This window comes from Bufo gargarizans, chromosome 11, assembly GCF_014858855.1.
Source record: "Bufo gargarizans isolate SCDJY-AF-19 chromosome 11, ASM1485885v1, whole genome shotgun sequence".
Taxonomy (NCBI): Eukaryota; Metazoa; Chordata; class Amphibia; order Anura; family Bufonidae; genus Bufo; species Bufo gargarizans.
The window spans coordinates 32051575-32073817 of record NC_058090.1 but is presented as its reverse complement, the minus strand read 5'-3'; the positions used below and the strand labels follow the sequence as shown (position 1 = coordinate 32073817).

General features: G+C 43.4%; 1 protein-coding gene across 1 annotated transcript in view; it reads left to right on the top strand.

The window, feature by feature from the left end:
• SYNE2 (spectrin repeat containing nuclear envelope protein 2) overlaps positions 1–22243 on the top strand; it is a 279407-nt gene that overhangs the window by 166378 nt on the left and 90786 nt on the right. Inside the window, 11 exon segments of the mRNA XM_044271524.1 lie at positions 1117–1257; positions 1335–1517; positions 4363–4500; positions 6858–6917; positions 6919–7044; positions 8949–9071; positions 10128–10310; positions 11324–11404; positions 12671–12844; positions 14268–14339; positions 15657–15737. Of these exon segments, the coding sequence (XP_044127459.1) occupies positions 1117–1257; positions 1335–1517; positions 4363–4500; positions 6858–6917; positions 6919–7044; positions 8949–9071; positions 10128–10310; positions 11324–11404; positions 12671–12844; positions 14268–14339; positions 15657–15737 (1362 nt within the window).

Genomic DNA, 22243 nt, shown 5'->3' with positions numbered 1-22243 from the left:
GAAACTGCAATTTGTACTTAATACTGCTGGATGTGCCACAAGTTGAATCTTGCACTAAGTAAAGAGGGACTAGTATATTTTATTTCTGGCCTGATTCTTCAAACTACCTTTCCACTACATCAATCCCCTAGGGAGCAATGGCCTGAGGGAGTACACCGTAAGGCAACACATCATCAGGGTCACTACCTCTCCCATCCTCTGCATTGGCTCCTCAGAAGCCTTCTGCATATGCATGTGTGCAGCTACAACTATTCTTACACTAGGCCTGCATATTGGAAGAATGCTTGTTCTTGCACACTATGAAGGGAGCCATTCATTAATGGGGCTGTAACGATGGCTGCTTTCTTCCAAAAATCAGTGCCACGCTTGTCTACAGGTTCTATTGTGGTATTGCAGCTCAGTCCCATCCACTTCAATGGATATGGTATGAGCAGCAATACCATAAGGACAGGTAGACGAGGATGATTTTTTTTGTGTCAGAAAGCAGCCATGTTTTTTAATTCCGGACTACCCCTTTAAAAATATGATCAGTAATTAGAGAGTCGTTTTACAACACTGTTTTGTCAGGCCATTTCAGAGCTGCCTGCAATAGGTGCCAACCTCAAATGTAGAGGATTTGTCCTAAGTGGACTGTCCCTTCTCAAAAGCATGCCACCCTAGTGAGTCTCCCACTGATTTTACCGTATTGCCTAGACAATCTATGAGCAGCAACACAGTGCCCAGCCATATGGATAGGTGACCATGTAATACATGGACTAGATGAGATCCTCTTTTCATTGCATCTCCATTCTGACTTTGGGGTTCAAAGTGGAGGAACCCGTCTAATACTGCAATGTGCCCTAATATGCATGAGGCATATGGACAGGGGTTGTCATAATAAACCCATAATAAAATTAATCAACCTGCTTGTTGATGGTTTCCTACCAGCAACCCATTTGTTCTGCAGTACACAGAGTAAATGGAATAATTGTAAAACAGCAAAAAAAGGTAACAAAGAGATTAAGGCACTGCTAGATTATATACATGCCAATGGTATGGTGAACTACATGTACATCTCTATAACTTGGTGACACATGAGAAGTAAGAAGACATAATCCAAAAATGATTCTCTTTTAGGTTAAAAACGAAAGTTTGCAGAGCTCTCCTGAGAATGTATTGAACAGAAAGTTGAAAGAGATAAAATCTGGTCTGCAGAGTATTGAAGCTCACCTAACAGAGAAAAGCCAAAATATCCGCCAAGCCAAAGAACTTCAGAAGGTGAGGACACAGAGCTTCCTGGAGTGCAGCAGAAACATGAGGAACAACTTTACCTTTGTGGCTTCTTTATTTTCTAGAAAATCTGGGATGAAGTGGATACGTGGCTCTCTAAACTGCACGCGCTGGAGGCTGAAGTTCAGGAGATGGCTGAGGAGGATCCCAGCCAGGCCCAAGAGTGGATGGACAAACTAACTGAACCATTTAGTCATTACCAGCAGGTCACACACCTTGTAGAACGCAGGACTGCAAATCTGAACAAGGTGAGCTCCGGGCGTGTAGGTGCCTTTTATTTGTACCCTCGTCTCCCAGATCTGTGAACAGGGCCAAATTGAAGACCTTGCTAAACAGTAGATCTACCTCAGCTAGGTACAAGTCACAAGGAGATCAGGCTTTCAAAAAAGACTCGTCTACTTGCTTCAAAGCTCTGACCCAGACTGACATTCTGAGGCCTCTATTTATTTAAGCGAATCGAATCCCACAAAGTGGAATTCGATCCGAATTTCAGGATAAATTCGATTTGCCTCGAAGCCAAATTTCCTCGTGCTTCATGTTAGCAAATCGATTTAACCTGAAATAGTGTAAAAAATAAAAAAATTAGAACTTACCTCCATTTGCATGCGACGGGCCGCCAGCCACCATCTTGATTTGAAGATCTCGTCTGAAATCCTGTGCGTCGTGACGCATAAGCAAGATGGTGGCAGACGGCCCATCTCGAGCAAATGGAGGCGGTAAGTTTGATTTCATTTTTGCTTTTCATGTTAATTTTACACTTTTTTTACTCTCAGATGCCGCGATCATGTATGAACGCGGCATCTGAGGGATACAATGATGGGGAGCAGCACTATCGCAGCTCTCTGTCATTGCACCCGCTACTTACAAATAAATGCGCTTCATGACGAAGTAATTAGTTACAAAGTTAATTTTTTTTTAAAATTCTGTGAATCAGCTAAATCGAACTTTTCAATTGCTCATCTCTATTTACCAGTAATGATCCAAGTGAATACACCTGAGAACACCACAGGCTAAGGAAAATAGCTGTACTGGAGTGGGGTGGAATGGTAGGTCCCTCTACCAATCCTACCTAGTCCTACCATTCTAAAGAAAATCCAGCCCATAAATAAAGTCTGAATAAACCAGTTCCAGCAAACTGTACTTTGCTGAAATCATAAAGCCTTCTAGGTTCCTTTTATCTCACCTATCTGAGGAATCTGGGCGAGATATAAACCCCCTCCTGTAGTTTACCGTTGTTACACAGGATAGAACACAATTCTCTCGCACAGTGTTGTCTTTTTGTGCCTGCTTTGCTACAAGATACAAGTGATGTAGACCTAAGAATAAGTATCTGGGCCTATAATAGTATACATTCTTATAACCAAATGATGCTTGAATGATTCATCCCTAAGTGTTGGGAAGATGTCCAGATCCTCCCTCTGCCCCTCCCTTTCCTTCCTTCCTTCCTTTTTCATCATTGCTCATTGTCCCTCCTCTCATTGTCACCAACTATCCCAAGTGTACTGGGAAATTAAAGGGTTTGTCCAGGCTACTTTCCTCAGGATAGGTCATCAATATCAGGCTGACGCGTGCTCAACACCCGGCAGCCTCACCGATTAGCTGTTTGTGGCAGCGTCGAACAATAAACAGTGGATAGAGCTGTGAACAGGGCCAAATTGAAGACCATGCTAAACAGTAGATCTACCTCAGCTAGGTACAAGTCGCAAGGAGATCAGGCTTTCAAAAAAGACTGGTCTACTAGCTTCAAAGCTCTGACCCAGACTGACAGTCTGAGGCCTCTATTTATTTGAGCGAATCGAATCCCTACACTGTATTTCGGTTCCCATTCACTTGAATCCTGCGGAAACCTACCATTACACAGTGGATGGAATATTCTGGTTCCGGCTCTATCCTCTGTTTAATTTCTGGTACCGGCAGCTGCTGAAAACAGCTGATGACTGAAGGTGAAGGTTGACTAATCTGAGGGCATAGGTCTTCAGTATCTATAGTCCAGCCAATATAGGTCTTCAGTATCTGTAGTCCAGCCAATTCGGGGGTTCTCATTCCTGGAAAAGCCCTTTTTGTTGGAATTCTCCCTTTGAAGATAAGTGACCTTTATGGCCTAGGAGGAGGCCACAGTGTCTTCAAACAGCTGATAGGCAGAGGTGCTGGGAGTCAGATACTGATGATGACCTATCCTGAGGATGGGTCAGCAATATTCTACTCTAGGAAAACCCCTTTAAATGTGTACAGTTGACACCGCTTAAAAACCCTTTAATTAGATCTGTAGAGTACAGGGAGCTGTCCCAAACTGTACGATACCCAGGATTTTTTTTCTTCTCATTAGAGATTTATTTATTTTATGCACTACTATATTCGGCAGCGCTTTACAGACATTAGCATCCAACTGTCCCCAATGGGGCTCACAATCTAAGGTCCCTATCAGTATGTCTTTGGAGTGTGGGAGGAAACTGGAGTACCCGGAGGAAACCCACGCAAACACGGGGAGAACATACAAACTCCATAACCACAGAGCCACCGTGCTGCCCACAAGTCCTGTTAAAATCAATGGGCTGTCCTTGTTGTAGATGGACATGCTGGGTCCTCCAAAGCAAGCAATTGCTTTTTATAACAAGGAAGGTCCTGAAGTGGACATAAAACAAATATTAACCCAGATTTCCCTATTAAGATAGTTGAATGACCATAAGTCCGACAACCCACTCTGGCACCTAGACTTTTTATTTTATTACATTTGATACAATGTTAGAAGACTTCCTAAATGTTTCTATTGAAATCCAAACCCTATAATGCCACCTCTGATGTCTGGGCCCCTCACACCCGCGTCGCTTCTGATTCCTGCATAGCATCATGGCGGCCGCGTGGTCAGCATAAGCGACGCGAGTACCGGGGAGCAAGGTAAGTACAAACTATGTGAGGGGCCCGGGCATTTGAGGGGGCATTATAAGGGGTTTGATAACCCCTTTAAAATGTTATCCAAACTTGATCGTATCATATAAATTTGGAAATATTGCACGCCATTGAGTGGTGCAGTCATTAAGTCGATCGCTGACTACAAATTTTGTATTGACTGAAAAGCGTTATCTCTACTGACAGGCGGCGAGTAAACTGGAGGAGTATGAGGACACCCTGAAGAGCACACAGGCCTGGATACAAAATACGGATAAGCTGTTGAATGAAGAGATGAAGGGTTGCTCTGCCAAGGTCCTGAACAAGCGCGTTGTCGCACTAGAGGTCAGAATATATATCCAGATTCTATAAAATAGCAACATATTTATTGTATATGTATTAAAACTAAACGGCATCTGATAATATGGTAAATTTTAATTGCACCAATACCAGTAGTCCATATGTGCCCCACAGGGCCGGGGAGCTCCTGAACAAGCAGTACAGGCCTTCCAGCAGTAGAAGGGGTAGAGCCTGTGCTTGATTCAGTCACAAATTTTTAGCTAGTCTTTGTCCACCACTAGGGGTCACAATTAGTATTCATCCTGTATTTGATGAACGATCGGCTTTCTGGTAATAATGAATGAAAAGACCTACCACGTGCATTTTTCTATTTAGTTCTAGCACCAAGATCTAGGTCAGGCTACTTTCACACTGGCGTTTTGGCATTCCGTTTGTGAGATCCGTTATGGGTAGTGTTGAGCGCGAATATTGGAATTGCGAATTTAAATCGGGAATATCGCCACTTCGAGAATTCGCGAATATTTAGAATATAGTGCTATATACTCGTATTCGCAAATAGTGTTGATTGCGAATATTCTAATCGCAAATTTATTGTGAATATTGGCACTTAGTAACATCATTAGCAACCAATAGGAAAGTAATCAAGTAAATAATGACTGGAGATCACGAATTTGCGAATTTATGGCGAATATTCGGCCAAAAATCTGCAAAATATTGCGAATTCGAATATTGCCTATGCCGCTCATCACTAGTCATGGGCTCTCACAAGCGGTCCAAACGGATCAGTTTTGCCCTAATGCATTCTGAATGGATAAGGATCTGTTCAGAATGCATCAGTTTGCCTCCGATCAGTCACCATTCCGCTCTGGAGGCGCACACCAAAACGCTGCCTGCAGCGTTTTGCTGTCCGCTTGACGAAACTGAGCCAAACGGATCTGGCACACAATGTAAGTCAATGGGGATGGATCCGTTTTCTCTGACACAATCTGGCACAATAGAAAACTGATCCGTCTCTAATTGACTTTCAATGGAGTTGATAACGGATCCGTCTTGGCTATGTTACAGATAATACAAACAGATCCGTTCATGACGGATGGATGCGGTTGTATTATTGTAACGGATCCGCCTAAAACGCGAGTGTGAAAGTATCCTTAGGCGTGCACAGTCTGCAGCCTGAATTCCCGCTCTTCATGGCCCCCTACTTTTCTATGTCCAGAAACACATGGCTGTCACAAGACATCTATGGGAGTTACAGAGTCACCTCTCCACTGAACTCTATGGAGACTGCGGTTGGGAATAGGAGATTACCGGTTACTGGACCCCTGCTCTACCCTCAGACCCTGCACCTGGCATAACGCAGAGCATCAGTTTTAGCTAGGGGAATTAGGCTACTTTCACACTAGCGTTCGATCGGATCCGTTCTGAACGGATCCGATCATATTAATGCAGACGGAGGCTCCGTTCAGTACGGATCCGTCTGCATTAATAACTTAGAAAAATTTCTAAGTGTGAAAGTAGCCTGAGCGGATCCGTTCAGACTTTCAATGTAAAGTCAATGGGGGACGGATCCGCTTGAAGATTGAGCCATATGGTGTCATCTTCAAGCGGATCCGTCCCTATTGACTTCCATTATAAGTCTGAACGGATCCGCTCGCCTCCGCACGGCCAGGCGGACACCCGAACGCTGCAAGCAGCGTTCAGCTGTCCACCTGGCTGTGCGGAGGCGAGCGGAGCGGAGGCTGAACGCCGCCAGACTGATGCAGTCTGAGCGGATCCGCATCCATTCAGACTGCATCAGGGCTGGACGGAAGCGTTCGGCTCTGCTTGTGAGCCCCTTCAAACGGAGCTCACGAGCGGACAGCCGAACGCTAGTGTGAAAGTAGCCTAAAAAGGGCATTGCCATCTGAGATGTTCACGTTTATACAATTATGCCTGATAGGTGGGGGATTTCATTGTAGGACACCTATATAGTAGGAGAATAGTAGGTCTCTTCACCCCATACTCCAGAAAGGGAGAGATCGAGAAAGTAGTCGTGCATGCATTGTAGTTTTTGAAGAATTGTCAAAGACTGAATGGACCTTCTAATTTGTGAGGCCTTCTCCTCTCTAACAGTTCAACAGGAGAGCAGAAGGCTCCCATTCTTCTTATAGGTGGAAGTTCCAGGAGTGGAACCCACTTTTATTAGACATTTAGAGCAAATACTGTTGATATGCCATAACTGTATCAGATAGGAATCCTATCTGTGGTATAATGTGGTCCTTCAGAGTGGTATAATTTGACAATGTGTTCCTTAGATTAGAAAAGGTGATGCATCTAGGGCTACATAGATATACAGTACATCATGTATTGAGAAAATTAAGGTCAATACTTTGCTATATATGACCTCTTTTATGGGTTTTCAGATTGCACTTGATGACTCTGAGCAGAAACAACATCTCCTTGACTCCATTCATTCGGAGTTGATGCGAGCTTGCTCTTATCTTTGAAACTGAAAGCGTTGTGGACCGTTCCTCTGACGTAAGAAGAAAAGTACTGGACCTACGGCAAAGGATCCTGAAAGTCCTTCCAAATATCCAGCTCGTAGCTCATGTAAGACCTTCATCTTCTGTTGTTAGGGGTATCATCTTGAGTAGAGATGAGCGAACTTCTGTTTTAAGTTCGGCGTCTAAAGTTCGGGTTTGGATTAGCGGAGAATCCCGATCTGGAACCAGATATGGATTCCGACTTCCGTTGTGGTCCGTGGTAGCGGAATCAATAATGGCCGATTATTGATTCCGCTACCACGGACCACAACGGAAGTCGGAATCCATATCCGGTTCCAGATCGGGATTCTCCGCTAATCCAAACCCGAACTTTAGACGCAGAACTTAAAACAGAAGTTCGCTCATCTCTAATCTTGAGCCTAAAAGCAATGGAAAATCATTCCTAAATGAATATTCTAACCCTGACTGATAGGCAGCTACTTCCAACCAGTGGAACTAGTGAGATTCTCTTTCTCTGGGAGATACCTCTTTGAATATTATTTTCCAATGGAGCATTGTCACTAAGACTTCATACCCAGCTGGTCTCCTTAAGGAGAGTGAGTACCCCCCTAAGCAAAATTAATTTACAATGCTCAGCCTTGTTTGATGAAACCTTTGGGATACTGTGGGTCAGATAATGGTTCTCCTGCCAGAAAAGGAGTGATTTATCTATTCCTAATGAGAAGACCATTCTTGACCAGGGTTTGTGCATTTTCTTAATCTCCTGAAATGCTAACAGTTTTCTCAATAATGCTATATATGCTATAATGCTTTGAAGTGTATCTATGGATCCTTGAACAACTTGAAGGCAAAGTACTGTCTTTTGATGTTGTGAATGAAGACCTACTATTTGATTAATAGCCCATGTTCCATAAGGTATATGGATGATACTCAGGAGCAGAGAGAGCTGCTGCAGAGAGCTCCCTCTTTGCCAGATTCAGTGTAACTTTTATTGGCCATTGCTTCTCTACTCACCAGGCCTGGGTTTCTGTATTCTGGTATTACAGACTCGCCTCCTTCTGTCCCCTTCCTGGAAATCCCAGCCACTGGGTTTGCTCTGTCCTTCCATGCAGCGGCCTGCTTGCCAGTAAAGCCCCACCTTCTCTGCCCGTTGGGCATGTGTGCTGCCGCTGGCTCTTAAAGGGCCAGCGCTCACTCTAATCTGCTCCAGCGTATGGCTGGCTACCTTAAGGTACTTAAGGCATCTTCCCCTCTGGGAGAGTGCCTGAGCAATAGGTTCTAGCCTGCCAGTAATCTGCAAATGTGTGCTCTATTCATTGTCTGCCTGTGTACTGACTTTCTGCCCTTTTCCTAGATTGTGACCCTTTGCTGCCCGCTTTGACTTCAGACCATTAACCGTACTCTTCCTACCCTGACCTGACTATGATTTTACCTGACCTCTTGGTGCCTTGAACTGGTATCTCTGGACACCCATGGGTCAGCTATTAAACACACTGAGACTACTCCAGGAGGTACCGGCCTGGTGGTTTCCCTGCAGCAACATCAAGATCTCTTTATAGGGCTTAAAGGGTGAAAACTATGGGAGTGCCAGGATAATGCTCTTAAGTGTAGCCCAAAGCCAAATCTTTTGGTTGACATAGTGGTTCCACACCCACTGCTGAAACTGTAACCTGGTGGTTCCCTTGCAGCAAAGTCCAGATCCTTGTATAGGGCTTAAAGGGTTAAAACTATGGGAGTGCAAGGATAATGCATAGAGGTAACCCAAAGCAAAATCTGTTGGTGGTTCCACACCCAGTGCTAAAACAGGGTCCTTGTATTAAATGGCCTATTGAAATGAAATGGACAATCATGTATTACTACAATTCGCCAGCAGTGGCCAGGCGCACTATCCTCCTGCAATCATCAACCCTTTTAAAAACAATCACAACTGTAAGCAATTACGTAATCACTTTCTAAAAGGATAGCTTCATAATAGCACTAATTATGTTAATTGTTTTGTCTCCATTGTAGGAGGTGGTGGCTATAGAGGACGAGGTGAAAAAGATGGAAAGGACTGTTAATAAGATTAAAACAATTTTGACATCTAATGACATTGATGATATGACGTCCAAAGATCACCACATGCACGGACGGGTAAGATGTTTCTAATGAATCTTTAATGGTCATGCAGTGGCGGTATTACCAGGCAATATCATATGTCTAAGTAGCAATCTTTTTAAAAAGCCTGCTATTATGGCTTCTTAGCCACATGCAGCTGCTGCTGCGTGGGACCTTGCCCATAATATGGTTTTACTTAAAGGGGCTGTCTGACATAGCTGAAGCCCCAGCAGGTGATGTACTTGTCTTCCACATGTGACCCCTAAGGGCCAGTGATTGGCCGCAGTGGTCTCTTGACCACTGGGACCTCATCACTTCTGCCAGGAGCGATGCTGTTGGAAGCGGAGTGGAGTTTGAAAAGGTGTTTTGTTTTCTTTTATACCTTTCTACACCCCCTCCTGCCTGCTATTTATGTTTATGTTTGACAATCCCTTTAAGCTTAGTGACTTTAGCCCTTAACACCCTGCTATTTCTTTCCATGACGTCTCAGTAGAAATTGAGCAATAATCAGTGACCCCCACCCCACGTGTCCCAATTCTTACCCAGTTTCCCTTTCCCTTCCTGCAGACTCTCTAAATGTGCAGAGACCTCCACAGTCTCAAAAAATCTATGCAAAGTGTAAAACAGTATCGTGTGAGGGAGGAAGGGGATGCAGCTGCAGTTTCTCACTCAGATTTTCAGTGAAATAGCATGAGAAGGAGAGTGGAGGGGAAGAAGCAGCGAGGAAACAGCTGTCTGGCTCAGAGAACACAGCACAAACCAAGAAGAGCCCACCCACTGCAGATGGGAAGCAACATACCCAAATAGTTTAGATAAGACCCAAATATTCATTACCCATTTCTGTCTGCACCACATCTAATGCACATTTCACATGATTTTGTAGCCCCAGGCCCACTGTGAAGTGCAATCAACCTAATTAGCTAAACTCTGTCCCAGAAAATGAAGGCAGGAGAAGTCTGGATCACAACCACTGAGCTTCCAGGAGAAGGACTGCACACAGTTACTGCCTAGGAGGATTCAGTACAGTCCAGTTTTCATCATTAGCTGGGCGTATCCAATAATCACTTGTCCTCAGTTTTCCCTAAACTTCAGGTCATGCTGGAGAACATAAATCACATCAGAAAGACAATGGCAGAGATAGAAGTCTATAGGCCAACACTCCCTTTATCACAATGTGGGGTGCAGTCCCTTTGCGTATTAAGAAGAATGGTAGTCGTCCTGAGAGAGGCTGAAATGCTGGAGAACGTTATCATGGAGCAAAATCAACTATTGGAGGTAAAGTATGACAGTTTATAGATCTGTACTGAAAATACTCAAGTGTGCTGTACTGCAGTAAACTCTATAGCTCCACCTAGTGGAGGCTCCAGGCACTCAGAATTATATAATTGAAATGGTCACTAATATTTCACAAATTTTTACATAAAACAATACTGGGGAGTGGAATATAAGAAACATTGTGATATATCTTATTAGAGAAAATGCATTTTTCTCCCTGTAGCAACCCATTTCTTCCCTCTCCATAAACTTCCATGGGCAGCACGTCTGTGTGTGTTTCTCTGCCCTTCCTCTACCTTCCCTCTTTATTGACTTCTGTGGGCTGCATGTCTGTGTCTCTCTCTGCCCTTCCTCTACCTCCCTTCTCCATATACTTCTATGGGCAGCATGTCTATGTATGTCTCTCTACACTTCCTCTCTCCTCCTTCTCCCCCTTTCCTGTCCATAGACTTTTATGGGTAGCATGTAACCTGATTTTGCAGTGAGTTGACAGCCTGTTTTGCCTCCAAAGAGGGATTTAGCAGAGAACGTTAGTTAAGGAGGGAGGCAAGGGAGAAAATGGCATTTTCTTTGATTCAATGTATTACAAAGTTTCTTATATTCACCTGTACTATTGACTTGTGTAAAGTTGTGGGAAAGGTTAATGCCCATTTAAATCTATGTCTATGTGTTGAGGACTTTTTATAAGAACAGAGCTTCAAATGCACTGGACATATTAACAAATCAATCAGTGCAGAACCTGCTTATACTTGAAATTGCAAGAAAGTTAGAAAAAAAAAACGGGAAAAAAAACAAAAACTTGCAAGTAGCCTTTTACAAAGCAATGGCCAGAAGGTTATTTTTTTAAATTTTTTGCTGTCTTCCAGGAGCTGGAGTAATGGTGCAATTTGTCACAAAGAACAGGTGACTCTGTGTCACCATAGGGCCCTAGTCTTAAAGTTAGATGTCATTAATCTGGTATGAAAAATAATTTCCCAAATTTAAAATCTGTGTTTATAATTGATGTTTTACAGCCTATCATAAGTGAAATGTCAGAATTGGAAAAAGAACATGAAAAAGCACAAGCTTCCAGAGAAGAATCTGCTGATATAAAGGTAAATATCAAACACTGCAATCACATAATACAGCAATCTATAGTATAACCTATAGTACCTATAGAATGATCTAAACCTATAGTATGAGCAGGGGTGCACCACCAATGAGGCCAGGTGAGGCGATTGCCTCTGGCAGCACCAGGTAGGGGCAAGAGAGGGGCAAGAGGGGGGCAGCCGGAGGGCCATGGGCAATGAGCACTTTTATTGTGGCAAAGTGGTTAGGTTAAGAAATTAGCATTGGGGGGGGGGGGGGCGACGTTTCAGTTTTCACCTCAGGCAGTAGAAAGGCTAGGTGCACCTCCGAGTATGAGCTAATCCTATTTTATGATCTAAACCTAAACATGATGTAAACATATAGGGGGTCATTTATGAAGCTGAAATACGCCTTATTAGGCACATTTAAGGCTCCGATTATGGTGCAATGGTTAGTTACGCCACAATCTGCGACTTTTTCCCGCTCACACTTTTTCCCCGCTCTAAAAAAATTGGCCGTGGCATGGGAAGGAGACGAGCCCGTCATTACCATCTGAAGAGGTCTTTAGAACTAGAGGTCTTTAGCGGTTTGAAGCGGTCTTTAGAACTAGCGCTGGATCTGCTGAAGTTATGAAGAGGGCTTTTCCTCCAGTAAAATCAGCTTTTTTCCAAGGGTGTCAAGAGCCAGACTCATGCCTATCAGCTGCAATTTAACATGGGTTGTCGCAATAATACGTTGGGACTGGGGACCACTGAACATCTTCGCTTGAAAAATGCATGGTGGTGGCATATCAGCAATTCTTCTTACCAGACGTTGTGTAATGTGATCCTGCTGATCTCCACATGAGCATGGGCATCCAATGTAGCCACCTCTGCAGAGCCTGTTACTAGGCAATGATAAGGGCTCAGGCACACAAACTTATTTTCTTTCCATTTCCGTTCAAAGGGTCCACAAAAAAAATTGAAGTTACTCCGTGTGCATTCCGTTTCTGCAAAAAGATGTCCTATTATTGTCCGCATCACGACAAGGATAGTACTGTTCTATTAGGGGCAGCTGTTCCGTTCCGCAAAATACGGAACGCACACGGACGTCATCCGTATTGTTTGCGGATACGTTTTTTGCGGACCTGCAAAATACATACGGTAGTGTGCATGAGCCCTAAGCGCTACTTTTCCCAATTAGCAGAATCTCTTCCAGTAGCTAGTATGGCCCTGTACTGGGGGGACAGTCAAACTTCCTGAGACCACTCATGGTATGTCTATATAGTAATTTGCTCCATTATTTCCATCTAGGAGAAGGCTGAGGTTCTCAAGAAACACATGGAGAGACTAAACCAGAAGAAAGAAGTGATTCTGCTTGCCCAACGCAACTCACTTAATGAGCAGCTTCAACACTTAAGGCTAGAGCCACATGACCAAGACTTGGAGTCCATGTTGTCTCCAATAACCGAAGGCATCCATAATGAGGTAATGAACATCTCAGCTGCAATACGAAATGCTGAGTATAGCTGGGGTGTATCTCTTATTTTTGGGTTATCCCACAAATCAGCCATTATTTCTTATAACCAAATGTTTAAGGACTACAGAAGTTCCTGGTACAAGGTTTCACCACCCAGGACAGAAGGGCTATATCTATGGCCCTAGGACCAATTCCTTGATTGCTAACATAGCAATTCTTCTGGAGTACCCAATATCAAAAGGGATGGAACCAACAAGGACGAGTTCCTCCTAGAACTTTATGAATACATGAACTACTGGCCGTTACCAGTTAGGGGGGTGTCCCTAAATCGCTTAGTCCAATCAGTTCTGACAATGCCAGACTGTGTTTGGACACCCCTTTTGATAAGGGGAATGGGTACACCTTGTTGTTACTTTATACTGTACATTATTTCCAGGAAGAATAACACAATGTAGGTTTCTAAGAAAAGATGCTCCAGAATTGGGAAATTGCATGTAATTACAAAAGCAGACATGTCAGGAGGGTGACGGGTCCTCTTTAAGTATCTCGGTATAATGAGTATAGCATACTTACCAACTTTCCAACAAAAAATCTGAACATTTAAGGCCTGGGAACTTCACAAAAATGTGTGGAGCGCCTACACAATGCCCACTTTAAGGTGCCCTTTTCAAAGGCAGATTTCCATGGTTGTCCCAGCAGTTGGATTGTTGGCAGGTATGCTTATAGCGGTCGTTCAGCTAGGCTGGGTTCACATCATGTTTGTTTTTTAAAAAGTATACATTAAAAACTTATAACAGTTCCATTGTAAAATTAAAAAAAAGTTGACTTTTTTTTACCATTGTGAGCAGGATACAAGAACATGGTGTGCTGCGTTTTTGTATCCTTTTTTTCTAACGTATACGTCAAACGGAGGCATAAAACATGATGCGACCCTCTTCTTTTTCTTTTTCTGAGCTGGTTGACGAAGCTGGGCAGTCACTGTAGCCTTTGAAGAGGGACACTTAGTGAGAGGGGAATTAGTAGATAGATATAGGGATGTATAGGGTCAGAGACCCAGTATCTGTGTCCCATATATATCACTATCCTATCCTCCTCTATCCTCTGTTGTCTTTACTTTAGTATACCTTATACTATGGCATGCTAATCAGTGGTTTCATCATTTTTTTTTTATTTTTTTTTGGTGCGACCTTTGTGTATACAAACCTCTGAAATCAATGTACACGGGCCTACACCTTTTAATGAATTATTTATTAAATGTTAAGTTTTAATTGCGGTAACCTACCTATTGTGAATTATTAGTTTGAACATGGTCACCGATGAGAATATAAGGCTTTGACTGTAGCTGCTTGGTTGTGTGATTTTCTATTGCTACCCTTAGTTCCTGCAGATATGGCTCCACTCAGTTGACATAGATGTCTTTCCTGTGTTTAGGCAGAAAGATGGGATTCCTATTTCTTGCCATCGTTGGCCGAGGAGACAGAAGACTCTACACTGGTTGTAGAGGTAAGACAGTTACGGGAGCTGTCACTCCATGCAGTTTAATTGATGGTTTAGTATGATGTATGTACTATCTTATATAAGGTCACATCTGTCACACCGGAGGCAGGACTGCTTTGACAGGTAAATATTAGACGCTTACATACCAAGAGGCCCTTATACGTTCTCCATAGCTGCAGAATACTGGAGTATTGCCAGGAAAGGAGCTTCTATAATACAAGTGGCTTTTTTCTTTTAAATTTTGCTTCCCAGTGCCTGGGTACTGACCATGGCTCTATGTCCAGACCTATAGGTTGTTTATGGATGATGCATTATGCCAACCCCAAAATATCCCAAGACAACTAGAATAGAGAGTGCATCATAGGCATTACTGCACAGACAAGAAACAAACAAATAGCAAAAGCCTTTCACCTTCTGATGTTATGCTGTCGGCACAACACCAACTTAGGCTTTGAGAAATGCCTGGGTGCCCATGCAGATGCCAGTGAAAGCCAGTCCGGTCACAGAAGCTCAGAGAAGAACAAAAGTAACTGCACCATGGCAAGGTAATTGAGCGTATTTCTTGAATAACTTGCTTTATTGAGGCTCGAAATGTTACAGCGATGCGTTTTGGGGGCCGAATCAGCCCCTTCTTCAGGCATTTGTAACAGTTGTTACAGTGGCCTGAAGCAGGGGCCGTTTCAGCCCTGAAATGTGTTGCTGCAGCACTTTGAACCTAAACAAAGCAAGTTATTGAAGAAATATGTGGTGAAGCTCCCGTTCTTCTCTGAACCAAAAAAATCTAGCCTCCGTGGATTTCCTACCTTCAGCTGCTATACATGTTAAAGCTAAACCTACATAATTGTCTGTGGTTTGGAGTCCTATATGCTATCATGAATACATGAAATGTAATATCCCCCCCCCACACCCCCCCTGCAGAATAAAACTCCTTATATTGCAGTTCCTCAGTGGTAACTTTCTGGAAGTGTCTCCTGAGCAAACATCTTCTGTCTGACTTTCAGCTTCTGGTCCTGGACAATGTACATCCAGGCTTCAGTTACTTGCATCTGTTGGTATCACAGCAGGGACTGGGGAAGCGGCTTTTTCTGAAAGCAGTCATTATACGGCCCCGCGTCCTCCTTCTTCTCACCACCTGGAAATTATGGAAATATGTGGCCAAACGTGTTTGTCACTTGTGACTGATGTTTAGATAGTACCTCCCGTCACACAGCGCGTGGCCTGCTTTTACACTCTACACCGCGACCTCGTGGAGCTTCCTCGGGGAGGTACGAGACCTTTAATTAAAGTGTCTTATGCTAAGACTTTCTTTACATACCCTTACAGGCAGCAGACGACAGCACAGGAGTCCATGTTGTGGAGCCTGAACATGAAGAAGACGTGACTGATCTTCCTCCATTGTCCCAGGTAAAAAGAAATTCTATTAAAGGGAACCTGTCACCTCAAAATCGCATATAAAACCGCCAGCATTACCTTATAGTAGCCCCCAGTCTGTTATTATTGATGTGTTTGATCCTGTAATCTGATGCTCCATACATGACAAAAAAGATGTTTAATCCCCATCAGCGCTATCTCGCCGGTCAGTCTGAAGTCCAGGGGGCAGCGGCCTTCGTGCTTCAAGTCAAGATAAGCCTGCCCCCTAACCGTCCCCTCTTCCTGAAAGAAAATGTTTTATATAGTTTAGCAAAAATAAAAAACCTTAGATGAATCATTTCTGATACTCACTCGCAGGAATGAGGTCAGCAGGATGAGTCTATACCGGGTAGGTACATTTAGCTCACATTTTGACTTCCATACAAAGGTTTACCAAATAAAATTCAGCAGAAAACCGACAGCTACTTTATTTCCACTGAAAGCCAAGCACTGTCAACAAAGACATCTTGACACGGGCACCACAGTTTTTTTTTTCCCCTCCAGGAGTTGGATGTGCTAACAAGATCATTTGAAATGGGCAATGAGGACACTTCATCTTGGTTTCCTGAAATATAGATAAGAAAATGAATGAGAAAGTCGGACTAGATACCGGCAACTCCTAAAAACCTTCTTTCAGTAAAAAGTTGTTATCTATTTGGCGAGATCATTGTGACATAGTAGAGTACAATTTGATATCCTCCTTACCGTGTAAGTACTGAGAGCTGCCAGGATCATAAAGAAGAGGCATATTTTCTACTGGGACCCAATGCAAAAATCTGCACGTGTGTTTGGTTATAGAAGGGCCGTTAGATGAGGCACCGAACTGTGGCCATGAAGTGCATGTTCCCGGCTGGAGATCAGGGTAGGCATGCATTGTCCCTGCCCATAGCGGTGAATGGAAGTCTGAAATAGCTGAGTGCAGCACTTACGAATCTATAGCAAAAAGTCTCTATGGAGGTGGTGCCCGCCATGTTGGATAACCAGACTGTAGCCTCCCCAAATCATCCAGAATAAATCAAAAATAAAACTGCAGCACTCGCCGGTCTTCAATTCATGCTGGTTTATTCACCAAAAATTGGGCCGTTTCGACCTCTCGGTCTTTCTCAAGAGGCTTGCTGTACCAAGTGGCTGCTGATTAAGTGGAGTTTAAAGAACCAGAGTTTAAGACAAGGAGCAAGAAACTAAGGTTCGAAAGAATTTCCTTGTGTGTTGTTGGCTTAATTCTAGCTAGTCCTCCAACTACAGCAGACAGGGTCTAATTCTAACTCATATTTACTGTTTTCCTTCTTTACTGTTCATCCCCCTTTAAACATGTGCTCCATGGACAATGCCACTAAGTGTGTGTCCTGGGCAATGTATGCGTGCCTTAAAGAGCCTTTTGAGGGTGAATACAATTGCACTAGATGCAATCATGTTGCATATCTGGAAGCCCAGATCTTGGATCTAAATAAGCAGCTTGAAATACTTAGGGGCACTGCAGACCTGGAGAGAGGCTTAGACCTCACTGGGCAGGCACTGACTGGGGTCCGTGAAATCGAGGTGGGAGGAGGAGGGCAAGATCAGGAATATCAGGTGAGCAGTTGGGTTAATGTAGGAAGAAGGGGTAGAAGGAAAAGTGCCAGGGAGGCTAGTCCTGAGCTGGCACGCCCTAGTATATATGCCTTTTAGGGCATAGATTGGGAGCAGCTACTGTCACAAAATAATACTGAGGATAAATGGGAGAGCTTCAAATCCACATTGAGTAATTGAACTAAAAAATGTATCCCTTTAGGTAACAAGTAAATCTGAGGGGTCAGCTGTAGCGTTTAAAGATTACAAAGGGCTTAATAAAATCTGTAAAAAGGAGATAAAATTAGCAAACGAACAGCAGGTAGCAAAAGAGAGCAAAACAAATCCCCAAAAATTATTTAAATATATAAATGCTAAAAAACCTAGGTCTGAGCAGGTAGGTCCCCTAAATAATGGTAAAGGGAGGTAGTCTCTGAAGATAAGGAAGAGGCAGAGTTACGAAATGTTTTTTTTTAGCTCTGTATATACAAAAGAAGAGAAAGGAGCTGGTATCTGTGGTGCTAGGGCTGTTAGTACATCCAGTGATGGACCATATCTACAGTTAGCCAATTGAGTATAAGAGAATTTAAATAGGGTAAATGTGGACAAGGCTCCGGGTCCAGATGGATTACACCCAATAGTGCTTAAAGATCTCAGTTCAGTCTTTGCTCTGCCCCCGTTTAAAATGTTTAAAGATTCTCTAGGTACTGGTACAGTGCCAAGTGACTGGCGCAAGGCAAACGTGGTGCCCATATTAAATAAAGGATCAAGGTCCTCCACAGGTAATTATAGACCAGTTAGTTTAACTGTTGTTGTGGGAAAAATGTTTGAAGGAATCTTAAGGGACTATATACAGGAGTATGTGACTATAAATAAGTATGTAGTGATAACCAGCATGGGTTTACCAAGGACAGAAGTTGTCAGACTAACCTGATTTGTTTTTATGAGGAGGTGAGTAGTAGCCTGGACAGAGGGGCGGCTGTGGATGTAGTGTTTCTGGATTTTGCAAAGGCTTTTGATACTGTCCCTCATAGACGCTTAATAGGTAAAGTAATGTCTATAGGCTTGGAAAGTATAGTTTGTAATTGGATTGAAAACTGTCTGAAGGACCGTGTCCAGAGAGTTGTGGTCAATCATTCCTATTTAGAATGGTCCCGGGTTATAAGTGGTGTCCCCCAAGGTTCAGTGCTGGGCCCTCTATTATTTAATTTATTAATGATATTGAGGACAGGATTAATAGCACCATTTCTATTTTTGCAGATGACACTAAGCTTTGTACAACTGTACAGTCTATGGAAGATGTCCATAAAATACAAGCTGACTTGAGCACTCTGAGTGATTGGGCATCAACTTGGCAAATGAGGTTCAATATGGACAAATGTAAAGTTCTGCATCTTGGTAGTAATAATCTCTGTGCTTCATATGTCCTAGGAGATGTAGCATCTGGGAGAGTCACTTATAGAGAAGGATTTGGGTGTCCTTGTGGATGGTAGATTAAATTACAGCATACAATGTCAATCAGCTGCTTCTAAGACCACCAGGATATTTTCATGCATTAAACGAGGCATAGGACTCGCCGGGCAGGGATGTAATATACCACTTTACAAAGCTTTGGTGCGGCCTCATCTGGAATACGCAGTCCAGTTCTGGGCACCAGTGCATAGAAAGGACGCACTGCAGCTTGAAAAAGTACAGAGGAGAGAGACTAAACTGATAAGGGGCATGGAGGGTCTTAGTTATGAAGAAAGATTAAAAGAATTGAATTTATTTAGTCTTGAGAAGAGACGTCTAATGGGGCGACATGATTAACCTGTACAAGTATATAAATGGGCCATACAAAAAATACAGTGAAAAACTGTTCCATGTAAAATGTCCTCAAAAGACAAGGGGACACTGCCTCCAATTGGGGAGGAAAAAGTTCAGTCTCTGGAAGCGTCAAAGCTTCTTTACTGTGAGAACTGTGAATCTGTGGAATAGACTTCCTCAGGACGTGGTCACAGCAGGAACAGTGGACAGTTTCAAAAAGGGTTTAGAGGAATTCTTAAAAGTAAAAAACATTAATGCTTATGAAAACGTGTAGAAATCTGAGTCTCACTTCCTTCAGGGATTCGCGTCCCCACCTATCTCTTGGTTGAACTTGATGGACGTATGTATTTTTTCAACCGTATTAACTATGTAACTATGAGACTGTCCGCACTGCAAAAAAGGGAAACATCGGGCAACGGTTGTGTGCATGAGGCTTAATACCGTGAAAATAACGTGGCAGTATACCACCATCGGCCTCACCAGCTCTACATTAACTAAATGTCTTGATTCGTAATACAGAGGCTTAGGAACCAAATTTCCTTGTAAGTAGTACTAAAACTTCTGTTTTGAGGCTGCTGCATCCGATCGCTGGCTGCAGTGGTGACCTGTTCCCCTTGCATCACATGACCATTTGGTCACTGCTGCAGCGGCGTCAGAACAGAAGATTACATGCTGGGAGTTGAGCAGAGAAGCCAGTACTGGGAAAAAGCAGCTTCCCTTTGCAGTTTGGCACTCCCCCCTCTTCTAAAGGTGCACAACCCCTTTAAACTTAACACTATGAGATTTCTGGGTGACCTTAACCTTCTTAGAGGGTGTGTCCTTTTTGCTGCAGCTCTCTCCTGGAGAGTCGTAGTTGTCACAGCTTGTTAAAGTAAATAGGACTGGTGGCAGTTGAAGGATGGAACTGAGCATGTGCGTCCATGCTCATCAGGCTCAGTGGGTAGATGCACTTACTGCATAGCGATTTTTATACAGCTGTTATTGAGTTCTGTTGTACTGAGCTCCACCTCAACTATTGTCTCTGACAGTTTCGAAGCATAAATGCACTGGAAAATATAACTTTTGGATCTACACCTTAGAGTGTTAAAAAATATCTCTCACAATAATGGTGGTTTATTGCATTACATATTTTCGATACAAAAAATCAGCATTTTTTTCCTAGAGTAGCAGCCCAGTAGGGAAATTAAAAATGCACTACAAACAAAGAAGTTTTTGTAGCTTTTTTTAACCTCATATGTTCTATGCCCCATTCACAGACTTTTTTGTGGGCTTTCTAAATTTTGCTATAGGATCCTATGATCCTGTGTCCTTAACAGTGCCCCCTTTAGGCTGGAATCACTCATTTCATATTCCTCATTCCCTTTGGTCTTAAGGGCCCTTTACACAGGGTGAGAATCGGCAAAAGTTAAAAGGGTTGTCTAGGTTCAGAGCTGTACCCGGACATATCCCCTTCTTCACACAGGCAACCCCTCTAATATGATCATCGAAGCATTTCATGCTCCAATGCTCTCTTTTGTCCTGCGCTGTATCGAGCAGGGCAAGGGCTTTTTCAGCAGATCTGGTGAAGTACTGGGTTTATAATTCTGCAACGAGCGGCCTCCCTCCAGGGCCCTCTATATCGCGCGCTTCAGGTGTAGGCATGCCAAGTGGTGTAGTGCGGCCAAAAATGTGTCTTTATGTGTGTCACGGTGCTCCTACCTGGATACGGCTGGACCCCAGGCTTTGGCTCTGAAGCAATAAATAGGGGGAATAATTGAGGAATAAAATAATAACTTGAGTCCAGACCTTGAGATGAAGTTCAATGGCAGCTTTACTTGAATAAATGTTTCTCCAAACAGTTTCAGGCTTTGTCTTGGTTCCAGCAGGCTTTAGCATTAAACTGGCAGGCATACTCAACTCTGCTATATCCTTGTTTCTCTCTGATCTGCTGTACTAACAGGCTGGCTGTATAACTCAGCTTCTTCGGTATGCTGTACTTGCAGTAAGCCGGATTGGACTAATGCACACTGGCGCAATAATATGCACTGACTGGGTCAGGTGTGAATGATAGTTAAGAGTTTTTGTTCGTGACGCCAATTGCAGTGTGCGCAGGTTACAGTCTCAGGGCCCTTTAAGGTGTTGCAAATCACGTACCAGGTGAGGAATACCAGAGTGGTATAATGTCTCTGTGTAGTAGTAGGTATAGCGTCAACGGTGTCTCCTACCTTGGTACGGCTGGACTCCTGGATCCTGGCTCACTTGCAATAAATGAGTGCTGCTAGTAGGAGTAATTGAGGAACTCGGTAGTAATGAATGAGATCCAGACTTGAAATATAATTCAACTTGTCTTTACTGAAGGCAGCATTAATCCATATGAGATACAGCATTAGTCTTTTGGGTCCCAGCAGGTATTTGGCAATGTATGGCATGGATCAATATCTCTTCTGCATCTAGCATGTGCCTGGAGCTCACTTGCAGAATTAGTCGTCTGCTTATGGCTCTGTAATATGTGGCAGGAATCTATCTTCTGCTTTATCTATCTTCTGCTTGGTATGGGACTGACTAGCTGAGGAGGAATTTGGCTTCTCCTGGTCTCTCGATAGTCACTCACAGTTATGCTCACAGGGAATGGCTTTTCCTGGAGGTCTGGAGGTGGCTGCTTGCTTGTCAACCAGCTGAGCCGCTGAAGGGCTCAGACTGGGAATGGAGATCTTTGGCCTCAGCCGAGGCACGATCCTGGGTTGGGATCCCTAAACAGGGAGCTCCTACCAGCACAGCCTTCCCCAAGCAGGGGTAGCTGGCACACTAACTAAACTTCCTTTCCTCCCCATGAGACAGGATATGGGCCAGCCCACTTCTGCTCATAGAGGGGGAGCTAAACTGGAATAAACTATTCTAGTTTAGAAACACTAAACTGACACTAAAGACCTGCTAACATTGCTGCCACCTGCTGGTGTACATAGAAAACTACATCAAATATATATAACAGGCTTAAATATGCACATTATTGAGGGTGTGATGTTAAATTACACAAGATGACAGTACAAATACACTTAACATGTGGTAGCGGGGATAAAGAGTGTAGTAACATAACTCTGGGATGTTACACACTTCTTATATGTAGTCTGACTCTAGGTTATGCCAGGGAACTTTCCTCATGGCTCCTT